Source organism: Octopus bimaculoides, chromosome 1 (genome assembly GCF_046866305.1).
Source record: "Octopus bimaculoides isolate indiv1 chromosome 1, ASM4686630v1, whole genome shotgun sequence".
Taxonomy (NCBI): Eukaryota; Metazoa; Mollusca; class Cephalopoda; order Octopoda; family Octopodidae; genus Octopus; species Octopus bimaculoides.
The window spans coordinates 107,916,281-107,942,156 of NC_142928.1; the positions used below are offsets into that span (position 1 = coordinate 107,916,281).

General features: G+C 35.2%; 1 protein-coding gene across 2 annotated transcripts in view; it reads left to right on the forward strand.

The window, feature by feature from the left end:
- The window catches only part of LOC106868294 (glutathione synthetase), a 66,315-nt gene that overhangs the window by 3,688 nt on the left and 36,751 nt on the right, over nt 1-25,876 (forward strand). For both annotated transcript variants that reach the window (XM_089355863.1, XM_089355860.1), the window contains exon 2: nt 15,904-15,999. In XM_089355863.1, the coding sequence (XP_089211989.1) occupies nt 15,912-15,999 (88 nt within the window). In that variant the 5' untranslated portion in view covers nt 15,904-15,911. The remainder of the gene's footprint in view (nt 1-15,903; nt 16,000-25,876) is intronic.

Sequence of the window (25,876 nt, forward strand, 5' to 3'; positions counted from 1 at the left end):
ATATTTTAAAATTTTGAATTTTATGGGTGGGAGATAGTTCATTACATCAACCTCAGTGCTCAACTGATACTTATTTCATTGACCCTGAAAGGTTGAAAGGCAAAGTCCATCTTGGCAGGTTTTGAACTCAACATAAAGACGGTAGGGATGCTGCTAAGCATTTTGTCCAGTGTGCTGACGATTCTGTCATCTCTAATAATAATAGTTTCAAATTTTGGCACAAGGCCAGTAATTTCAGAGGAGTGGGTAAATTAATTACATCGACTCCAGTATTCAGCCGGTACTTACTTTATTGACCCTTGAAAGGATGAAAGACAAAGTCAGCCTCAATGGGATTCAGAAATAGCATCGCTAATTGCCAAAACTCAAAACATAGAGAGCTGGAGAAAATAACTTCCAGTATTTTTTTCAACACTCTAACAACTCAATCCATCACCCTTAAAAATCGTACATGCCATTATTTTAGACCCGTGGCCAGCAGTTTTGAGGGGATAAGGTTAGTTAATTCACTGACCCTAAAGTTCAACCTCAACAGAATTTGAACTTGGAATGTACTGAGACATGTACTGCAAAGCATATTGTCTCTGTCACACAAAAACTTTTTGCCAATCCTTTGCCCTATATATCTTGAGGAATGGGATGATTTAGTTAGTTACATTGACAACAATACTTGAATGGTATCCTATTTTAATTACCTCAAATGCTTAAAGGCAAAGTTGAAATTTTCTTTGTACTTCAGGACTGCTTTTTATTCTATATGCATGGAAGATGAATAAATCTGGTGATATCAAATAAGAGAGTTAATTTAGACAACATTTTTTCAAACAAAATGGGTTATTTACAGAAATAATTTAAAAGAATGCTATGCCAGTGACCTGGCATAGTTATGGCCTAATTAGGTAAAGAAATTACTAACAGAATCCAGAATAAAAAAATAACATGAAAATCTCAGTACATGATTGATTTCTTATGTTTTATTGTTTTATTTAAGACACTGGTTCTCATATGGGGCCCATATGGTCCTGGAACATCCACATAAGATTTTGCTGTTAAAATTTATGAGCAATGAATTGGTTATACCTCTACAACACACAAAATATTTCAACAATTCTTTAATACAATTCCTAATAATATTTAATTATAAAAATATAGTGAGACTTTTTTAAATACCAAATAGCTATGAGGGGTCCAGTAGAGTAAAACAGAAATCAAAGGGGTTCTATATGTAAAAAGTGGTTGAGACGCACTGAGTGAAGATATTGAATAAAACAGAGATGAAAGTATATATATATATAGTATGAGAATGATTAATGCATGCAGAGACGGCTGTATTTGATCCCTTTAGTGGTCAGTTATGTTTATTGCAGTTGTGACTGTTTTATTTTAAATATTTAATTGAAAAATCTGTAATTATCACAGGCTTTTAAAGACAGGTGAAATTAATGTGATTTTAAGTTCAGTTTGTATCAGAACATGTCACCAGTAAATCAGACTCTACCCAAATGGACAGATGTTCACAGAAAAAAGAAGAGTGAGAGAAATTCATGGTGATGAAGGAGGTGGTTGTTTATATTCTTTCCATCATCTTCTACATGCTGGAAGTGAAAGTGATAGTTGGCAAATTGGAGAAATTTCCCTTGGAAATGTTACTCATATTGCCTGTTTTTGTAGATCTCTGTAGAGAGAGAAATTGAAGTATTTGGTGAGAATAGTTCTCAAGTGCAAATGTTTGGCAAAATAGCAGGAACACCATAAAGCCTGCTTGTCATGTTGGATTGGAGTGATCTGAGAAGTTTTTGCATATACTGAGTCCATGTATTTGTTTGGGAGAGAGATTTGTAGCATGAAGAGGATGAGTTTGGGAGTAGTTTTGTTGCGCTTGTGCAGTGTTTGTAAGCAAAACAAGTAACGAACGTGACTTGATCAGCTGGAGTACTTGCCATCATACAGTTCAGACGAGCAAATAATTTGGCCTCTACAACAATGGTATCTGTGTGACAGAATATGACGGTCAATGGGGATTTCTGCATTGAAGTTGCTAAAGATGATGACTTCAAAAAAAGTGAGTGAAAATTGATGTTCTCAATGAAGGATCATCATCATTTAACGTTCATTGTCCATGCTGGTATGGGTTGGATGGTTTGATCAAGGCTGGCAAGTTGAAAGGCTGCACCAAACTCCAGTCTGATTTAGCATGGTTTCTACAGCTTGATGACCGTCCTAACACCAACCACTCCAAGAGAGTAATGGGTGCTTTTATGTGCCACCGGAACAGGTACCATTTGCGTGACACCAGTATCTACCATGACTGTGATTTTGCTCAGCTTGATGGGTTTTCTTCTAGAGCACGACATAATGCCAAAGGTCTTGGTCATTGCCTCTGTGAGGTTGAACACTTGAAAGGAGCTCTGTCACTTTGCCTCCATTAGGCTTAACGCTCAAAAGGTACCTTTTACATGCCACTAGCATGGGTGCCAGTAACCTGACACCAGTATCAGCCATGACTACAATTTCACTTGGCTTGATGGGTCCTCTCAAGCACAGCACATCGCCAAAGGTCTCAGTCCCTAGTCATTGCCTCTGTGAGGCCCAAAGTTTGAAGATCATGCTTCACCACCTCATCCCATGTCTTCCTGGGTCTACCTCTACTACAGTTTCCCTCCATAGTTAGAGATCAGGACTTCTTTACACAGCTGTCCTTGTCCATCCGCATTACTTGACCATACCAGCGCAGTTGTCTTTCTTGCACACCACACATGATGCCTCTTATTCCGAATTGTTCTCTCAAGATGCTTATACTCTGACAAACATGCACACAGACATTGCCCATCCAGCAAAGCATACTGGCTTCATTTCTTTCAAGCCTATGCATGTCCTCGGCTGTCACAGCCCATGTTTCACTGCCATGTAGTATAGCTGTTTACACACAGGCATCATACAATCTGCCTTTCACTCTGAGAGAGAGGCCCTTTGTTGCCAGCAGAGGTAGGAGTCTCTGAAATTTGCCCAGCCTCATCTTATTCTCACAGCTATGCTGTCAGTGCATCCACTTCTGCTACGAACTTGGTCACCTAGATAGCAGAAACTGTCTACTACCACTAGCTTACCCCACTGGCAGTTGATGGAGTTTATTTTCTGTGCATTTTTAGTGTTTATTGTACCTATACATCCTCCATACACAAAATCAATTTTCCCTGTTAACCTTCCTCTAATATTGCTGCACCTTTTATGTATCCAAAGCTTACACCAGGTGCATCTTATGGAGTTTCTACCTACACCTTTTCAACAGATCGAGCAGGGTTATCTACCTGAAGGGATTTGTGATTTGTCTGCCTTCCTACTTGTTAACTCTAAGACCCTTTAATTCTAAATCTTGCTTCTATACCTGGAACTTCTTTTGTAGTTCTGGTAGTGGTTCAGCTATAAGAACAATGTCATCAGCATAGAGGAGCTGCCTGGGGCATCCTGTCTTAAATTCCTCTGTTATTGCCTGGAGAACTATGATGAACAAGAGGGGGTTGAGGACCGATCCTTGGTGGAACCCCTACTTGTACCCTGAATTTTTCACTGTACTTGTTGCCAACTCTCACTCTACTAGTAGCTTCCCTGTACATGGCTTGTACAGCCCTCATCAACCACTGGTCTATCCCTAGTTTTTGCACTGGCCACCAGATAAGGGACCGGAGGACCCTGTCAAAGCCTTTCTTCAAGTCAACAAAAGCCAGGTACAGAGGTTTATCTTTGGCTTTGTATTTCTCCTGCAGCTGCCTTACCAGAAATATAGCATCAGTGGTGCTTCTCCCTGACACAAACCAAACTGCAGGACAGATGAACTTAAATGAATAGGAAGAGAGATGTGAATCAGAAAAACTGAAAGTCTATGAAGTGCATTCCAGAAATTTTGAGACATTTTCAAAAGAGACTTTGTTAATTTCAAGAAAGCATAAGACTCTAATCTCCCTCAAAATAGGATCCTCTGACTTCAATGCACTTGTTGTAGCACTCCAGCCACGTCATTAAGGCTCCATGGAAGCCCTCCAAAGTGAAGATGTCACAACCTCCATCTTCTTTTTCAACTTGGGGAACAACCAAAATTCACACGGTGCAAGGCCTGGATTGTAGAGAGTGAGGAACAGCTTTGAATATCCCCTGTCAAGTAGTTGGTTCTAGAATATAATTGTGGTTTGGTGCAAGTACTCTGGCCTTTTGCAATGAAATCTCTTCCTTAACTCCCTCAAAACCTCCACAAAGTACTATTTGTTGATAGTTTGGCCAAAGGGAACCCAGTGGATGTAGATGATGCCCTTGCTGTTGAAAAAAGGTATCATCATGAGCTTCCCAGTGGACTTGCTTTGCCTGGCCTCTTGTGTCAGTAAAAAAACAGATACTCAACTCGTACAAGTTAATCGATAAGCAACCGGTATATGTCCCAATTATGTTCTGCATACTAGTCAGCTGTGACAAGCAGTGTTAAATAGGGTGTGTTCAAAGTGCTGTTATAGCCATATCCTTCAGCTGGGAATTAAAAAGTTGGTAGATCAGCTAATTAGATGTATAATAATGATATACTAAAATTACTATTATTTAGGACAGTTGTGATTGTATCTCCTAAAAAGTCTCAAAACTTCTGGAATGCACCTCATACATTACTATTGTTGAAATAACAGGTGAGTGGCCTCTAAGGATAAGTGTATACTCATCTTTACTCTGAAAAATTGGAATGTGTGCAACCGTGACATCAAAAATGGATTTGTGGTAGAGGAGGAGAAGAATATGTATTTTAGATAGAAATTACATTTATGGTGTACAATAGGGAATGAGTATTGTCATGAAATTTAAACTGAGGCGCTGTCATCATGGTAATCAACACTTAGGCCATGCCAGTGTTGATACACTCTGCTCTTTTTTTTTAACGGATAAAGACTGAGATACATGAATTGCATAGAACTTGGAAGCTGTACACACTATCCTAAAAGTAATGTTAACAAGTTCTGTTTACCAAGGAGGAAAGATGGCTGAGGTTTGTTAACTGTAAAAAAAATAACATCAATGTTGTACTTCAGAGGTTTAGAAAACTATGTTGTGAATTGTGAGGAAATGCTTTTCTGTGGCTAGAAATATTGACGGAGCATTGAAATAGTGAAAGATTTTTGAGAATAGTAAGCACAATGACAGACAGAAGTAGCTGGAAAAACAAGAATCACATGGGCATTTCATGCAACAAAGCAATACTGATTGTTCTTGGGAGATGGAAACATGAAAAGATTAACTGAATTGTTAATTATAGATGCTCGGGAACAATACATTCAAACAAATTTGACAAAGATTAATCAAATCAGTCAAACAGCCAACACAGAATATGTGGGAAGGTAGACAAAGGTATCAACCATCTGCTAAACAAGAGCACTAAACTAACATGAAGACTACGTAAACCCAGACATAAAGGTTGGTGAAAGAATGCTTTGAAATGTCAACTGAATTTGCTTATTTGAAATAATGGAAAAGTAGTATGAACACAAGACCAAGACTATCATCGTAAGAGTCTTGGTGAATAATAATTATTCACTAATGAATAATAATGCTAAGTTTTTGATTTTTTCTTAGAACAGATATAATTGTAGAAAATGGCAAGAACAAATATTGTAAGATTTTTGACTTTGCAATCCAGAAATCTCAGGACTTAGCCAAAGAGATGAATACCAGTTTGAAAATTGTTTTGTGATAACTGGTACACTTGGAACAATGTTCAAACTGCTACCTAAGATACTGAGGGATATTAGGACTGAAACTGATAAAGAGCCATATGGTATTCTGCAGGAATCTCAAGAAAGATACTATAGATTTGAAGAAACTTGTCACTAAATTTCTGGATAATATCTCTGCTAATTAAATTAATGTGTAATAGCTTAATAATTAATAATAAGCCTTTCTACTAAAGGCATAAAGCCTGAAATTTTGTGAGAGGGGACTAGTCAGTTACATTGACCCCAGTGTTTCACTGGTACTTAATTTATTGACCCCAAAAGGACAAAAGGTACAATTAACCTTGGTGGAATTTGAACTCTAAACATGAAGACAGACAAAATACTGCTAAGCATTTCACCCAGCATGCTAACGATTTTGCCAGCTCACCACCTTTAAAATAATAGTAATCCTTTCTACTAAAGGCACAAGGCCTGATATTTAGGCAAAGGGGGCTAGTTGATTACATTGACCCCAATGCTGAACTGGTTCTTATTTTATCAAAATGATAAATGATGAAGTCAACCACAGTGCAATTTGAACTTGGAATGTGAAGCCAGAAGAAATACAGTTAAGCATTTTGTCTGGTGTGCTAATAATTCTGCCAGTTTGAATAATAATATTAATAAACATTTTTGAGTTACAGAGGCTATTATGGAAAGTGCAGGTAAAATATATCCCTGTAGCTATAAGTGCATTAGGAACTATTCCTAAAGATTTGAACAGATGAATAGAGGAAATTGACATAAAATCTAGTTTAGTGCTGTTTCAGGAAACAGTATTATTAGGGACTTAGGAAGATAACTTGCAGCCAGATGTTAGGAATTTTTTCCAAAAGTCTCATTTGTTGTGAGTAAATGAAATAGTAATGATAATAAGCCTTCTTACTATAAGCACAAGGACTGAAGTTTTGGGGGCAGGGGATAGTCATGTACATTGACCCCAGTACTCAACTGGTACTTATTTTATTGACTCAGAAAGGATGAAAGGCAAAGTAGATCTCAGCAGGATTTGAATTCAGAATGTAAAGATGAACAAAATGCTGCCAAGCATTTTGTCTGGTATGATTATGATTCTACCAGATCACTACCTTTAATAGTAATGGTTTCAAATTTTGGCACAAAACCAGCAATTTTAGGGGAAGAGTAAGTCAATTTCATTGACCCCAGTGTTCAACTGGTTCGTATTTTGACTACCCTGAAAGGACAAAAGGCAAAGTTGAGATTGACAGCATTTGAACACAAAACATAGAACCAAACAAAATTCCACTAAGCATCTTGTCTGGCATGCTCATGATTTTACCAGATCACTGCTTTTCTTGATAATAATAATAATCCTTTCTATTATAGACACAAGGCCTGGAATTTTTGTGGGGAGGGGACTAGTTGATTACATTGACCCCAGTGTTTCACTGGTACTTAATTTATTGACCTCCAAAAGGATGAAAGGCAAAGTTGACCATGGTAGAATTTGAACTCAGAACTTAGTGATGGGAAAAATACTTCTAAGCATTTCACCCGGTGTGCTAACGATTCTGCCAGCTCACCACTGTAATGATAATAATGATAATATCATCATTATCAGCAGTACTAGTTCTTGATGAAATCAAGCTCATTAAAAAATTCATCAGGCAAAACTAGAATTATTTTACAAAAATGTGGTAAAAACCATCACAGATGGGTGGTTGCAAGTATCAGGCCATGATATCTGTACTGTTATAATATATGAAATGAACAAAGATCTAGAGATACAATATGTAATCATTAAGTGCCTTCTCAAAGTATCTCCTACTTAACTGACAAGCAGGTTGGGAAATGATTTGCCTGTCAAGGAAAATGTTGGCAAAATTATCAGGAAAATTTAAACATTTTTATAAGGAAACAAAAGTGAAGAGTAGCTTGTTATATAGCAGTGAAGAATAAAGTAGACTTGAAATATATGGTGTGAAAAATAGTCATTATTTCATTAAAGGGAAGAAATATATGTCTGCAAAAACACGGCTGTGTCATTAGAAGTTTGCTTCCCATCTACATGGTTCCAGGTTCAGTCCCACTGCATGGCACCTTGGGCAAGTATCTTATATTTTTTCCTTGGGCCGACCAAAGCCTTGTGAGTAGATTTGGTAGATGGAAATTGAAAGAAACTTGTATATACATGCATATATGTGTGTGTCTTTGTGTTTGTCTCCCGCCATGCTTGACAACTGGTGCTGGTTTGTTTACATCTCCATAACTAAGCGGTTCAGTAAAAGAAAGTGATAGAATATGTACCAGGCTTTAAAAAAAAGTACTAGTTCGATTTGTTTGACTAAAATTCTTTAAGGTGGTGCCCCAGCATGGCCACAGGCTAATGACTGAAACAAGTGAAAGAGAGGGGAGATATATATTCATCATTGCATCGGTCAAATGAGAGTATGTTGGAGCAGAGTTTTCTACAGCTGGATGCCCTTCCTGTCGCGAACCCTTATTTCGAAGTGAAATAATAATCTCCCAGTCTATTGAAGAACAAACAGCCCAGACAAGTTTCCTTGAATAACTGGAAACAAACAACATTGTGAATGAGCTTTTTGTTTGCAATCAGGAGGAAAATATGCTTGTAAGCAAAGGAAATATGAATTCACTCATAAATTTGCACACACATGCATACATATATGCGTATATATATATATATATAGAGTTATTAATATTTCTAAGTCTCTCTAAAGGAGACTACGGCAGCGGTACTGGAAATTAATAGTTATCGCCAAGCCAACATGGCAGTCCCAAAATTAGGACGAAAGCTGCCGTGAATTAGCTCCAAGAAGCCATCGCCTCTAGCTAGCTATGTGACACACGAAACCTGTGTCCTTTATAACCTTCGAACAGGGGAGGTCAGCAGTGTCCCCCTGCTGGTTTGGCATCTGCAGACTAGTTTCAGGGTGTTGCCCCTTGTCAATGCAGAGCAGCCAAGCCCTAGCCAGGCGGCGCTGCTGACTATCTGCTCGAAGGTTATTTATCTAATTTCAGTGGAATCTATCCACTGGTTTTCAGAAATAGAGTTATTAATATTTCTAAGTCTCTCTAAAGGAGACTACGGCAGCGGTACTGGAAATTAATAGTTATATATATATATATATATATATACATACGTGAAGTATATTTGCCACTTAAATGCGGCTAACCCCTAAGGGTGAATGCTACTGTAGCTTGTAGCCCCAGGAGAACATCTCCTCCAGCTGGCTATTGACACACTTTTATTGACCACTGTTTATACCTCGTTCAGAGATTTATTATTGCTTGTTTACATTTTTTTGAGATCAGTGAATTTTCGTCACTGCAAAAAGGATATATGTATTTGCATTGGGAGCCCTTCACATCGATAATCGGTGATTGTCGTACACTGATGAAGGGTAAATACCCAGAAACCTGAGTCCGTGCGTATCACGTCAGATCGACGATGGGAAGGATGACTTCCCTTTGCAAATACCAACAGGGCACAGAAAGTGTGTCAGTAGCCAGCTGGAGGAGATGTTCTCCTGGGGCTACAAGCTACAGTAGCATTCACCCTTAGGGGTTAGCCGCATTTAAGTGGCAAATATACTTCATGTCGTGCAGCTACTGTTTATACCTCATTCAGAGATTCATTATTGCTTATATATATATATATATAGTTTTAGGGAAAGGAACCAAGGTTCATGAACTCATCGATGAAAATCCACTGTCACATATAGAAAAATTAATAAGTAAAAGCACAATAAATAAGTATAATATAATACAAAGTAAATATCATAAGATAATGATAATAAAACGACTACATGTGTTTCATAACCAATTTCCAAATAGAAAGAAAATTTAAATCGATTAAAACTATCAAAATTCAATTCTATTCAAAAATATAGCTGATCTTCAGGTCAAAATACAACAGTAATAATAATAATAATAATAATAATAATAAAAGAATGTATATATCAACCAACAATAAATAACAAATGAATGTATATAAAATACTTATTATATTAAGATAGAAAAATATTATTAAAAATATCAAAATTATAAACATTCCATAATCAACCCTACATCCATTATAATACAAGCTAACACGAATATTATATGCAAAAACCAACTTTAACGAATTTTTCATTAAAAATAGAATTTGAACGAAGTTTTAGGTCAAAATAATAAAGATAGAAGTAGCACATATCTAAACGATGCAATAGTTTAAACTAGAAGATTTTAGACTCAAATGTTTATTTAAAAGAAGTCTCGTGAAAATATTGCGTAAAGAAAAGGAATAGAATAAATAGATATAAAAATATGAATGAAAGATTAAACTTTATATAACTTAAGTCATAATAAAACAATTAATGATATTGTATAATCAAAAAAATTAAATAAAAAGACAAGTTATTTATCCCATAAAATAAAAAGAACTATTAAATAGTATTAATGGAAAAAATTCAACCCTAATCTAATCGAAGTCTTAGTTCAGGCTAAGATGATACACTTACTACTAATTAATTTAGTGTTAAAAAAGATATCAACTAAAATCATCATTAAAAATCAATTGAATAATATAAAAATACATATTTTTTTCAAACAATGATATAAAGTCATTTTCCATGAATGTATTTAATATTTTCTTTAATCTTATGGTAAGGTTGGGTATTACCTGTAAGATAAGTTAAAATTAGCATCTAAATAATTTATATTATCGTACTCATTATAAATAGTAATCTTTAATCCATTTCTTTTAAAAAAAAACTATATATTCTCTTCTTATATAATTCTAGTTTTCTATTGGTGCAATTCTTAGTTAGTAATAAAAGGTCATCCCTATATAAACCACCCTCCAATTTTAAGTTTTCAAGTTCAAGTTCTGATAATAAATATATACCTACTAAATCAGTTACCTGTGCTGAATCCGGTGCCCCCATTGCTATTATCAAAATAGTCCCTGGTATCTTTTCTAGCCCACATCTTATTATCATATTTAATCAACGATTTCCTAGCCATTTTAACTACATTTACTTCATCATAAGTCATATTTACCGTCTTCATTGCATAAATTAGGGCCTTATTAAGTACAATCTCATTAATAGAAGAATAATAATTATAAATATCTATTTGAATAAATTTATATCTATTTTTATCTTTAATATTATTAAACCATTTTAAAGTATCAATAGTAATTAATATCATTTAATCTATTGATATATTTATCTAAAATTATCTTAATCTACCTAGATCTGACTTACAAGGACAAATAAGCCTAACTTTAGGGTCAGAATAAAAATTATCTTTATGGTCTTTTAATGTAATTCTAGGGTGCATAAGTACATAAAGCTCAGTCTTATTATCTAGTTCATATTTCAACATTATTAATTTAGAGGCCTTATTAATAGAATATAAAGTATTATCCGGAACTATTTTATATTTTTTATTAATTTCTAAATTTTTATTAATTTCTAAATTGTTTAATTTTATTCTTAAATAATCATTATGTCTATTTGGGTATTTTTGAAATTTAATATTTTTCATCACCTAAATATTATCCTCTAAAATCTGTAAATCCCTATTATATGGGAGTTCTTTTCTAGATTTAAATTTAGAATTGATATAATCTAAATTATCTACATCATTGATATTAGTAATATTATGATTATTATTAAAGTAGACTTTCCATTTAATTCTAGTAATAAAATCCTTAATATTAATAAGTTTCAAAATATATTCCTTTCTAGATGGGATATCCTTCAAAGATGAATTCCAAAACAGTAGCTCTATCCTACCTGTAAATTCCATAACTAATGAAAATTGGAAGTTAAATACAAACAATAAATGTTAATTATAAATTGGAAAAATATAATAGTAATAATACTAGGGATAGAAATCCAAAACAGATCAGAATCAGATGGTTGGATAGACAATGTTTACACATAAGTGTACATCAATGCACACATACACATTTGTATAAGTACAGCAGTTTAGATGTGTTTATTTACATGATATCACACTTCCAAGTGGACATTGAAACTGGACTATTAGCTTATGTACTCTCACATACACAGATTACATGATTTTACAATGAAAAATATGTAATAACACAGACACAACCAGGGATATGTGTATAAGAAGTTCACTTTTCAGTCACATGGCTTCAGGTTCAGTCTCACTGTGTGACATCTTGGGTGAGTATCTTCTACTGAAGCCCTTGGCTGACCAATACCTTATAAATGAATTTGGTAGAAAGAAACTATTTGCATATATTTATGCAAGTATGTAAATGTACATATAAGTATGCATGTATTTGTATATATAAATGTATGTGTACACGTGTGTGTGTGTGTATGTGTGATTGTTTACAAATCCACACTGAGCCATAACAAATGGTGGTAACATTTTCAACCCAGCTACAAGTGGTAAAGTCGCTGTTGTTGGGCTGCAACCTCTGACATTTGTTAATATTTCCCACCAACAAATCGTTTTCTAGCTTCACACCTTACAATTCCTCTGAAATAAAAAAATAAAATTCTTTACTTGAAAAAGAAGGGCATTCAGCCCCAAAAATCCTGCATCAATTCCCTTTCATCTCAGCCTTGCTAGTATGAGAAAAGACCCCCACACTGAATGAACAAATAATGTCAGCTGTACACATATATAGAGGTACAAGTAAGGTAAATAGGGACAGAGTGGGCAAGTGGGGTGGATAGAGGAGGATGAGAAATATTTATTTCGTGGATGAATATATTATGCATTGGTCTTTGTGTTTCCTTGAGTGTGGCCAGGGTCCCATGGTAGATGGAGTTACCAGACAGTGCGGGGTGGGTATATCGTATCCAAGTGTCTTGTATTTCTACACAGTGTGGGACCTTACATTCTAAGAAATACAAAAAATAATACATCATATTTGCTATTGAAACATCACCCTGAATAAATGTCTCTTTTTCTTCTTAATCCTACCCCAACTAGTTTTTATGTAAGGCAGAGAATTGGCTGAGTCTTTAAGGCATCAGATAAAAACTCGGCATACTGAGTTGAAATCCTATCACAGTCAACTCTACCTTTCATCCTTTAGAGGCTGATAAACAAAGTACTAGTTCTGAGGGGTGGATAAGTGAATTGAAAGAATGTCAGACAATATGCTTTGTGACGTCTGTTCCAGTTCCTTGTGTTCTAAATTTAAATTGCACCAAATCCTACTGACAGCCAGGGATAATTCCAACCATAAATCGTAATTGGTTATGGAAGCAGCAATGGGTGGAAGGGGGTCTGCTACTGCAGTTAAAAGACGATGATGTGTGATAATTACGTAGCATAATTCTATAAGACAGCTTTAATTTAATTTAATTTTTTTCTCCTATATATATGTAAATATAGTGAAAAAGTAAGATAAACACAAATATAAATCAGTAGTTCCTACGTAGATTTCACCATTACAGTTATTTGGAACTCAGCATTGGATGTTCCAAGTAGATTTGGATGCCATGGAGCATCAGGGGAGCACTTTATTACATTTTGTTACAAAGAACTAATATCTCTATAATAATTTATACTTGTGTTTATCTTAACTTTCAAAGAGTTGACATAGTGGGAAGGAAGAATTAAGCTTAGGGATTAGTGTGGAATAGTATGGCTGAAGAGAAAAGATGAGTTTATCAGACTTAAATGAAGGAGGAATGTATCTAGTCTGGTGAGAAAAGTAAAGGTTGTTATAGTAATGCTAGAGTATGGTTGAGGAAAGAAACCATACATGTATAGATTAAAAGTTGAAGTGAGTTGGTGTGTGTGTGGCTTTGTCAATCAGTTGGATAGCATTCTTTTAGCTGCAATTTAGAAAGTTTGTGTGTGCAACAGCAGCACGACCCCAGCTATGATGCAGCATTCTTTTGTGTATTTTATTGGAGCTTAGACAGTAGCTGTTTAAAAATCAATACCCTGAAGGTGAAGGTTAGTCTTTAGGAAGCAGTTTTGATTATGGTATGAATGTGAGATTGCTGGGAATGATCACTAGAGAATCATTTTACAGTGATTTTGTGACTTTAAAAAAATATTGTCCAAGACTGAGTTACATTATTGTCACCTTGATATGTGCAATGATTGTCTATTTATGCATTGAAGTAGACAAGAATATCTCGCCTCTATTGAAAAATATTAACAAGGTCTCTTGTTGGATTCAGGTTTTATGTGAAGTGTCCCCGTTGCTATGTAGATAACATTTTGGTGCAGAAGATTAGATTTAAATGTAATGACATCAGCTGAATGATGGCACTCGTTGGTGAAACTATGATAACAGGCCTATCTGTTATCTAAGATAACAAATAGGTTTTGCTGATGATGCTGTTATTAGTTATTGTTGCTGAGTCATTGGATATCTTAAGAAGTTCTCTCTTTTCATTGAGTGAGGAAGTAGAACCACTTGGCCTTGGTTCAAGACAAAGATCTAGTCATTTGTTTGCTTCTTGAAGGACTCCACTTTGTCTGTCTCTGTTGTGGATGAGGATGTTGAATTTGTTGACTGCTTTGCTTCTCTCAGCAGTGAGATTTTAAGCAGTAGTAGCTGTGATTTTGAAGTCTTAAAAAGACTTGGATGAACTAGTGCAGTTGTGAACTCATTGGACAAGGCTGTTTGGCACTGCTGATATCTGTGCTGGAGGACAAAGGTTTGGGCTTTAGGTGTCTGGTCCTCTGTGTCCTGTAGTATCATTTTGAAACTTGGACACTGTTCAGGGCCCTTAGGAGCTACCTTTGGGACCTGGATACTTCACAAAATTATGGGTTACAATGCTCAGATTTCGTATCCAACCAATGCTTCTACTCAGAAACTGGGATGTCCTGTTGCTTGTGTGATTCAGGAACACCAGCTCAGACTGGTTATGTTGCTCAATTTTCCAATTTAGACCCTGCTTGCTGTGTCCTCTTCACTGAGGCTCCACCTGGATTGACAGCTCATGTCGGTCGAATATATGCCACATAGTCATGGCAGATGAGAAATTATTTCGTGGAGCTGAGGACTGACTGGTACTCTGCTCTATGGGTCGCCCAGGGAGACCGGGGAATATACCAACAAATAGTGAATGCAGCAATGTGTTGCTACAGTGCATGCCTCCACACTTGACCTGATTAGCATTGTTAAACTTTAAATCCTATGAAAGTGAACTTTGACTTTCATTCCTCAGGAAAAATAAGTACATGTAATTACTGAGGTTTATTCAATTGTCAGTACTCTTCCCTATCCAATTTATGGCCTTGTCTCAGTGTATAAAATTATTATTGTTATTATTAAAATGTTGGAATGGCAGAGGAGCTCAAGAGTCCAATTTTAGCCTAGCAGTAGTCAGATATGTTCCTCTCTGCTATGAGTCTGAATCTCATTAATGCCAACTTTGCCTTTAATTCCTTTGGCCTCAATAAAAGAACTAATAGTCAAGTGCTGAGGGTAACTTATTTAATTGCCCCTTCCTTTAAAATGTGGGGACACATACCAATATGAGAAATTATTTGTATTATTATTATTATTATTATTATTATTATTATTATTATTATTATCATCATCATCATCATCATGTATGTTGCAACACTGAATTAGTGAAAACAGTAAATATTGAGACAAATGTTTCTCTTCTGAATTGACTCAGTATTTTATTCTGGGATTAATAAACCAAATGCTAACATTTGAATGCATTTTCCCCTAACTAAATGTCACCTTTGTATTTAGTTTCCAATATTATTAGAATATGTACTTGCTAACTTAAAAAAAAAATATTTTCCCTAATCAAACATTGTGAGTAGATTTGGTGGTCAGAATTTGAAAGAAGCATGTTTGTGTATATGTATGTATGTGTGTGTGTGTACCTGTGTTTTTATGTATGTGTTTGCCCCACCTTTTGCTTGATAACTGGTATTGGTTTGTTCATGTTCCCAGTGAATGAAAAAGAAATAAGTTCTGGGGTCAATGTGTTCAACTAAGTCCTTCAAGGTGATGCCCCAGGATGGCTACAGCCCAATGACTGAAACAAGTAAAACATAAAAGATAAATTACAAGTCAGACTTTTTGAATAAATTTCTTAATTATAACATATTCAGTATTATTTTCTTCATACAAAAGTATCAATCAATAAGTTGCTCTTTTCAGTTTTGTTCTGACTGAAGATTTATTTGTCATAAATGGTGTTCTTTTTTGCAGATTAAACTATGGCATTCTTTATGTTAAACTCTGACTATTCCAGAATTAACATTCCAAAACTTAAAGAAAAGACAACATATTGGGCAATGTGTCATGGTGAGTACTTTAGAAGTCTTCATTTTATTACATCATTTATTACTCCTAGCATTATAAGCAGTTGTTGTTTTTCCATATTAATACATTATCAAATGTCTCCCCATTTTTTTCCTATTTAAATGTTACTTGATGTTTTGATGTGATCTGAAAGTTGCTGTTGGCAGGAGATTTAAAGAGAGGTAAAAGAGCCAATACATTGAATTATTTTATATAAGGCATTTTCTTTATTTGATTAGTAAGTAATAATACATGTAATATTTGTCAGTGTGCTTGTGCACATGTGTGTGAGTTTGTGTGCATGTATATAAGTATGATTGTGTGTGGTTGTGAGGATATGGACTTTGCTTGTTGCCACAGGGATCAATCTCATTGTGCCGTACTCTGGGTTGAGCAATATTTTCTGATTGGAATTGGCAGGCAGAAATTATAGAAGCTCATGACGTTTGTGCGTGTGTGTGTGCGCGCGCGCGCAAGCACACGCATGTGTATGCAGTTGAAGAAGTGCAGAGAGAAAAATCCATTACTTGAAGAATAGATAAGGGTTAGTGACAGGAAAGGCACCTGGCTGTGTGAACAATGTCTCTGTAATATATATTAATCCAACCAATAATAGCATGGGGAAATGGATGTTCCAATAAATATATGAATGCAGGCATACAAATATATATATATATGTTATATCTTTATGGATAACTGAATACGCTGCAACAGTGTAATAACAAATGGCAGTAACCACACAACACATAAAAACAATCTTTTAAGAACCAACAACCCAACATGCTAACTCGAACTGTAAACTTTGAACTATCAAAACATAAACTGTGGAACTAGCATGAACTACCTCACTTACTCAGACCACTACTATTTATATATAGTGGTCCAGCCCATTCTCACCAGGGGGTGTTGTGCTCTTGTACATCTCACATTTTGAGATTTCGTGTTTCAAAGGAATATAGAATTTTTTTATTTATATACATATATATATATATATATATATATATATATACAGGCATGCAGGAAATAAATAGACACCTTTAATTTTCAAAATCTTTTATTTAATACGCAAAGCAAACAATTGAAATGTAATCGATAGGTAGGACTACATACTTTAGTATTTTGTTGACATTCCCTTTGCAGTTTTTAATTCAGAAACTCTTTTTGGCATTGAACTGATGAGCCTTGTGATTGTCTTGTGTGGAATTTCTGCCCACTTTTCATGCAACGATTGAAAAAATTCATCTTTAGATTTAGGTTTCTGTCGAGTTTTTCGTATAGCTCTATCTAGTATGCTCCAAAGATTTTCAATTGGGTTCATGTCAGGAGATTGGCTTGGCCAAGGAAGCTTTTTGATCCCATTTTCAGTCAGCCATTGTTCATTCCTTTTTGCTGTGTGGCATGGAGCCCCATTTTCCATGAATAAAAACTCATTTTTCGTTATGTTATCGTGTGAATACATCGGAAGTAGTCCTTGCTTAAGTATTTCGATGTATTTTTCAGAGTTTATGGTTCCAACACATTTGCTCAGCTCAGAACCACCATTACATACCATTACAGAGATACTGCCATGTTTCACAGTTGGTTGGAGTCATTTCAAATCAAATTCTTGATTGGGAAGACTCCAGACCCAAACATGTCCACTGTCTGAAAATAATGCAAATCTGGATTCATCTGAGAAAAATCACTCTATCCCAAAATGAATTGGATTTTTCTGACATCTGCTTAGCCCATTTCTTTCTATTCATAATATTAATTGGTTGAAGGAGAGGTTTTCTTCTAGCTGCTCTTTCGTAATACCCAAGCTTATGCAGATATGTAACACACACATTCTTGGACTAACTTCTAGCTGTTTTGCAATGTCAGAAGCCTTCGAATGGGGTTCGTTTTCCACAGTTCTCTTCAAACAGTGAAGCTTCCTTTCTGAGGGCCCAGGTTGGCTGGGATGAGAATCTGTCGATTCTTTTCTTTGGCTTTTGAATTGCACAATAGTTCTATTAACAGTAGCAAGAGGAATTTGAAGATTTTCGGCAATTTTTCGCTGGCTATGACCAGCCTCAGATTGCCCAACAATATGACCGCTTTGAAAATCTAACAGTTCTGCTGAATTTTTTGTGCATGGCATGGTTATTCTTCGGAAATATGGCACCTGGAATGAAAAAGGATAATTACATTGTAAATTCTACACAGCTGAAAACATATTAAGACGCTTAGATCAGAAATTTTGAAAATTAAAGGTGTCTATTTACTTCCTGCATGTCTGTGTATATTTCTAGTATCTCTTTTGCTTGGGCATTATCTCAAGGGGTTTAGTCTGCTTTCTTTTTCTCATGCTGGTTCTACAGGACGCTGTTACTTTTGCAATTGGTACATTGAATATTTCACAGAATACTTCCTGGGAATTTCTTCCTGATTTTGGGTATGTGCTTCCTTAGTTGGTTTATATGTCTCTTATGTTCACCATGTGACCCTTTAATTAGATACCTTATACTTCCAATATTTCTGACAACAAGGCCAGCTTGCCAGCCTCCTTTAACATTTCTACAGGTTTTGAAATGCACTTTCTCACCTATCTCGACGTATTTTGTTAGCTCTTTCGTATTTCCATTATGTTTTTTTTCTCTACTAATAGCTTATCAAAAATTGATTTTATTCTTCTTTTGAACATCAATTCTGTGGGAGACCTCCCTGAATTTGTACTTGGGTTGGGGGGGGGGGGTCACTCTGTATATTCTTAAGAAATTTGTCAGTGCTTCGTCGTTACTTAATTCATTCCTTGCTTTTCTTAATGCTCTTTTAAAGGTGTCCACAAATCTTTCTACCTGTCTGTTTGATCTCAGGTGGTAGGGTGGGGTGAAAATATGCTTTATCGCATGCCTTTTACAGACGTTCTTGAATTCATGCTCAGAGAACTGTGTTCCATTGTCTGAAACTAGTATGTCAGGAACGCAATATCGTGCAGACAATTTGTATAAGAGCTTTATAGTTGTCTTAGAGGTTGGTCTATAGTACCTGCAAACCTCTGGCCTCTTAATACAGTTATCTACTATGATTTGGTAGTAAACACCATTTACCAGTCTGGCATAGTCAATGTGTAATATAGATTATGGGTTCTCTGTCTCTGGCCACAATTGTTATTTTACCTGTGGGGCTTTGGCTGCAAGCATGCAATCATAGCATGTTCTCAACAAGTTTTCGATATCCTGGTCCATAGACGGCCAACAGACATAACTCTTCATCAGAGCTTTCATCCTTGCCATTCCTGGATGTCCACTGTGAAATTGTTGCAAGCCACCTTTTTGTAATGTATTGAATCATCCCATAAATAATGCAGCTTTTTCAATTGCATGAATTAAAAGTCAGAGTTGGGTGGGATAAACTACCTGCATCAAGTTGCTATAAAAGCAGGTAGTAATTTTATCTTGTACTTATTCTTAGTGCAAGTTTTGAAGAGTGCAGTTCAATTTTAACAGTTATTTTTTCAAAGCTGTAATGGAAGTGACAAAGCATATTCGGCATATTTTGCTTTATGAGTTCAATAAAAGCAATAACACAATAGAAAGTGCAAGGAATATTAATGCGGTATATGGGTATCTGACAATAAGCATAAGCCAGTGTCAATAGTGGTTCCAGAATTTCCGAGCCAGAAACTACAGCCTAGAAGACAAGCCTCATCCTGGAAGATCTGTTGAGCTCGACAAGGATGTCCTGCAAATCCTATCGTAACTTTTGAAGAACTAGCAGAAAAGCTTGGATTTGGTCATTTAGCCATTCAACACCTGTGTGCTATTAGAAAGGTCAGCAAATTGGGTCAGTGGGTGCCTTGCAAACTTTCTGAGTCTAATTGCACACAAAGAGTGAATGTGCGCTCTTCTTTGCTGTCACATCTCACGAATAAGCCATTTTTGGTCTGACTAGTGACTGGTGATGAGAAATGGGTTCTCTATAAAAATGTCAAGCACCTAACACAGGGTGTATGGAAAGGAGAAACACCGGTACCCCAGGCTAAAAAAGGTCTTCACCCATGTAAGGTGTTGTTATCTGTTTGGTGGGATATGAAAGGTTTAGTTCACTTTGAACTTTTAAACTCAAACCAAATGGTAACAAAGGAGATCCACTGTGAGCAGCTTGAGTGGCTTAAGTCAGCACTAGAAGAAAAATGATCATCTTTGGTTTCACAGCAAAAGGTGTTCTTCCATCAGGATAATGCTTGACCACATACAGTGAGGATGACATTCCAGAGACTGGAGCAGTTTGAATGGGAAATGATGCCCCACCCACCATATTTGCCACACATTGTCCTATCTGATTATCATTTATTCTTCAATCTTCAAAATCATTTGGATGGAAAAAATATGAATTCTGTTGATGAGATCAGAACAGATCTGGAGGAGTATTTTTTCTCACAGACAAGTGAATTTTGGAAGAGGGGCTTTGCAAGTCTATTAGATAGATGGCAGAGCATTGTAGAAAATGAAGGAAAGTATATTTTAGATTAAACAAGAACTTTGTCTATCTTAATTTTGAAAAATAAAAGAAGTATAAAAAAAATTATTTATAGGACGACCTAATAGTTGGAACCACCATTCTTTGGGCATACATCAGAATATTGTCACAAACTGAAAAACTACAGGCATCTGAATTTAAATTCTATTTATTTTTAAAGCCTCTTTTATTTTCATAATATACTTGTCATCTACAGCTTTCATTCTTATATCCTGTGCTGTCACTGGTAGTTCTTGGATAATGTCTGTAACTTTTAATTTCACTTTCTGCCTGCAGTGTGACTATAACAGTCACTTCTAATGGTTCCATATTTTTTTGAATTAATCTCGAAAGGCAGTCTGCATGACTGTTTTTTTTTAATGGAATGTATTGCATCTTGAAATTATAAGTTAGTAATATTACACCCCAACATTGCAGGCAGTTCACAGTATCAATTGGTAACCCTTTTTTAGACCCATAAAACAACAGCAAAGGTCTATTGATCTGTTTGCAATAAAAAAACTTCTGCCATGCAGAAACCTGTGAAATTTTTTAACTGCAAAAATAATTGCTTGGGCTTCCTTTTCAATTTTGCTATATCTCTTTTCTGCAGCTATTAGTGAGCATGAAACATTGAACCACTGATTTTGTCCTTCCATCTTCATATTTATGAAGTAGAACTGTACCTAATCTGTGCTCTGAAGTATCAGATGCTACAATGATGTCCATTTCGGGATCATAATGTGTTAACGACAGGTCTGAGATTATAATATTTTTAATTTCTTCAAAAGTTTTCTGGCATTTAGTGGACCAGTTCCACTTTACTCCATTTTTTAATAAGCTGTTCAATGGAATTCTTAACTTGTGCATATTAGGAATGTAGCCTTGATAATAGTTTGCCACCCCAAGAAATGCTTATGAAGTTGGAATATTTGTTGGTGTAGGCATATCACTTATTGCATCTGCCCTCGACAGGTTAGGACATCTACCACTTTTATCAGTTATTTGTCCTAAGTACTTAATTTGGGGAAGAAAGAATTTACATTTTTCTTCATTCAAAGTGAACCTGAAAACTTCAATTTTCTTAAACACAGCTTTTATATGTTCCACATGCTGTTCATTAGAATTACTCTTGATCAAAATATCGTCCAAGTATGGAATTGTCAATTCACAATCAGATAACATCGTATCCATGATTTGCTGGAATATTGCGGTGCCACTTTTAATCCAAAAGGTAATTGTGTGTATCTGTACAACCCTATGTGTGTATTTATTGTCAAATACTTTGAGCATTTTTCATTTACTTCTCTCTGTAAATAGGCTTCAGGCAGATCTAATTTGGAAAAAATTTTCCACCTTTTAACTTAGCAAAAATGTCCTGTGCAGTCAGGAGTGGATGGTGGTATGTTTTTAAGCAGTTGTTCAAGCCTGTAGAGAAATTGGCACACAGCCTAATCTTATTTCTTTTAATACATACCGTGGGTGCTGCTTCGAGTAATCCACCTTTTTGATAACTCCACTTGGCAGTAACCATATGGAATGTAACAACAATCCTTTAAGAACCAACAATCCAACACGCTTACTTAAACTGTAAACTTTAAACTATCAACACATGGACTGTGGAATTAGCATGAACTACCCCACTTACTCAGACCGCTACTATTTATATGTAGTGGTCCAGCCCATTCTCGCTAGGGGGCGTCATACTCTTGCACAATATATATATATATATATATATATATATATATATATATAAATACAAAATGGGACAAGAATGCAAAACATGCAGACAGGTGATACAAAAAAGGGACAACAAAACATCCAGATAGATGATACAAGGAAACAAGGACGGGTCATTCGGAGTTTTCTTTCCTCAGTCGAGTTCCAGATTATCATTGCAATTTTGGCTGGTTATACTCGAGATTGCTCCAATCTGACCAGCCCCAAGGAAAAACTAAGCTAAGAGCATTAGATTCCTTGGAAGAAAGCAGCGAATGTATACGAAAAGAAGGATGGGAAAAAAAAACAGAGAATGTTACACAAATACAAATAACAGGACATAGCAACAGGTGTCTTTCGACTAAGGGCGAATTAAGTTAAGCTGGCGTGTGTGGAAATAAGGCCTTGTCGCAGGGATACAAGATTTCATATAATTATATATGTGTGTGTGTGTGTGTGTGTGTGTGTGTGTGTGTGTGTGTGTGCGTATGTGTGTGTGTGTGTGCGTATGTGTGTGTGTGTGTAGTCCAAATTTACAGAAAACAAAAGATGAAGACAGATGTAGGAACAACAAGCAATGTATTAGTTTAACATTCGGGAAGAATGGAAAAGTCTTTTACGTTTTGAGCCTAAGCTCTTTGACAGAAAAGAACATATGAAGTTCAAAAATTCAGAAAGTTCAAAGTCATGGTAGATTAGTGTGATATACATTCATGAAATAGCCAATAAAACCCAAGGAGGTAGAATCCGAAAGAGTACAGAGATACAATGGTAATCCTGGTGGAGTGCTGGTTAGGTTGATGAGGAGAGGTATCGAGAGTTCGAGAATGTAGTTAAGATGAGGGTCCAAAAGAGTTGGAAGTTCAGTCAGGCAGGATCGAATGGTGGTGACCATGTGAGCATACATAATATATAGTTCAATTTTACAAAAAACAAAAGATGAAGACAGGTGTAAGAATAACAAGCAGGTGTATTAGTTTAATGCTTGAGAAGAACAGAAAAGTCTTTTACATTTCAAGCCTACACTCTTCAATAGAAAGGATATATATATACACACATATATATATATGATGGAGTCTCCCATTGAAGACGACATATGAATGTTCAATTTTTGCTGAATGACCTGTACAAGAAGGGAGACAGGAAACAGGAAGTTGAAATGGAGTAGTGCTGGCAGAAAGGCAGAAAAAGAAATATTTTAGAATATATTTGTTTGATGACAGATGCTCTATTTTCCTTCCTCTTTCGATCTCTCTTTAGTCTCTATATCTCTCTTAGGATACTTACAGAGAAACAGTGCATGAGAAACATACATAAAGACAGAGATATAATAATGAGAGAAGGAGAAATGATGGTGATAATAGTGGTGGCTTCACAACTCATTTTAGTTAAGTTTGCTGTAAAACCCTTCTTGAGTGAATCCTCAAATCAAGCACTACTGGCTTAAATAATGCCAAATATAGTGGATATAGTAGATATAAGAAGAAAAAATGTCATTGGGATGGTCATGGCTGTAAGTCCTTTTAATCATAAGTATGGTTGATCAGGAATACCTTGAGGATAAACAAGAATGCCAACAACAACAGCAAAAGAGTACAAAATTTTAAAAAAGCTAAATTCAGAAACATCAGCACACAACCTGAACTGAAAACTCCATTTTAGGTTATTTGTTAAAATACCCTATGTGGCCTTCCCTTTTTAATATAGTATGGTATCATTTGAGAGTGTTATTTTTACCAGGTCAAGCTATCCCCTTCAGTCTTATTTGTTGGGCTTGTGCATATGAGTATATCCGTGGACATATTTCAGTAATATGATATTTTGAAGTTTAAAACTATCTTTTATATATATATGTAAAATATTAGTTATAGAATAAAAACGCTGGGTTAACGACTCAACATATCACACCCCCTCAATGAACATATATAAGATATACAGCATAATCCATCAAACATAAGGAATAGGAAGACATAACATAAGAAAAATAACGTATGAAGAAATAATAAATAAAAGAATAAGAAATATATAAGAAGTAAGATGCAAGAAATAGAACATATAGTATAAAATTTTATACACAAATATATTATACCAACCAATAACATACAAATGAAAAAAATTGAGTTAAATGTATAACACGATACACATATATATCATTTCATAGAAGTTAAAATTAATACTAATACAATTAAAAATTTCAAATATATAATGTAACGTAGGTCGATATAAAAAATAAAATAAAATAAAGAAATGAAGTACCATAAAGTAGTCCATCGGTTAAAAATCAAGGACAGAAATGATTTAACACCATTTAGAGTTAAAACACAAAGTTCTACATCTCCTTCGGGCACATTTTACAACTCAAAACCAGTAGACGCCAATAGGCAAGTCCGCACCAGTTAGGCATATACAAGAGTGAATACAAGAGTTCGTTTTCAATTGAAAAATACTGTAGCTCTACCACACTCGCCTCTTATTTGCATGACCTCAAGAAGAAGAATATAAAGTACTCTCTTGAATGGTCTATTATATCGAGAGCCCCCTACTTTAAGGCAAATATTAGTAAATGTTCCTTATGTATTAGGGAATCCCTTGCAATACTCAGGTCTTTTGAACCAAAAACCTTAAATAAATTCACCAAAGTAATCCCCTTCTGCAACCATAAGTTTTCCTCCACCTTCCTGAAACTGTATAGAAATAAAAAATAAATTTAAAAACAATAGATAATAACAAGTGTAATAGTTTGCGTTAGGGTGATTTGAAACCTCGAAGATTGGTTTTGATACTGCAGCCTGTTTGACTATTCTAAAATAGCAATTTTTTTTTTTTTTTTAATCTTTCCATTATTTGCATAGGCTTGTCTAAGGCTGGTCCATATTGACTATATAAATTTACTCTTATCTAAAAATTACTTTCTCCCTTCGTGCATGTTGTGACATTTGTATGTAAGTTTACCCTGACAAGGGGGGTCATCACCAGTTTGCACTCTGTTGTGTTTGGAATACAGTGGTGTACCCCCGAAATGGGTATAGGTGTTGTACATGGTTTTCGTGCTGGGTGCTGTATTTGTATTTTTGACCCATGTGTTGTGAACTTTTGGACATGGTGAGCGGAATTCAATTTTACATGTTTTACCTGCTCATACCTGCTGGGTGCATGTTATTCACTCTTGTATATGCCTAACTGGTGCGGACTTACCTATTGATGTCTACTGGTTTTGAGTTGTAAAATGTGCCCGAAGGGGGATGTAGAACTTTGTGTTTTAACTCTAAATGGTGTTAAATCATTTCTGTCCTTGATTTTTAACCGATGGACTACTTTATGGTACCTCATTTCTTTATTTTATTTTATTTTATTCTTTATATCGACCTACATTATATTATATATTTGAAATTTTTAATCGTATTAGTATTAATTTTAACTTCTATGAAATGATATATATGTGTATTGTGTTATGCCTTTAACTCAAATTTATTTGTATGTTATCGGTTGAAATAATATATTCGTGTATAACATTTTATACTATGTTCTATTTCTTGCATCTTACTTCTTATATATTTCTTATTCTTTTATTTCTTATTTCTTCTTACATTATTTTTCTTATGTTATATCTTCCTATTCCTTATGTTTGATGGATTATGTTGTATATCTTATATATGTTCATTGAGGGGGTGTGATATGT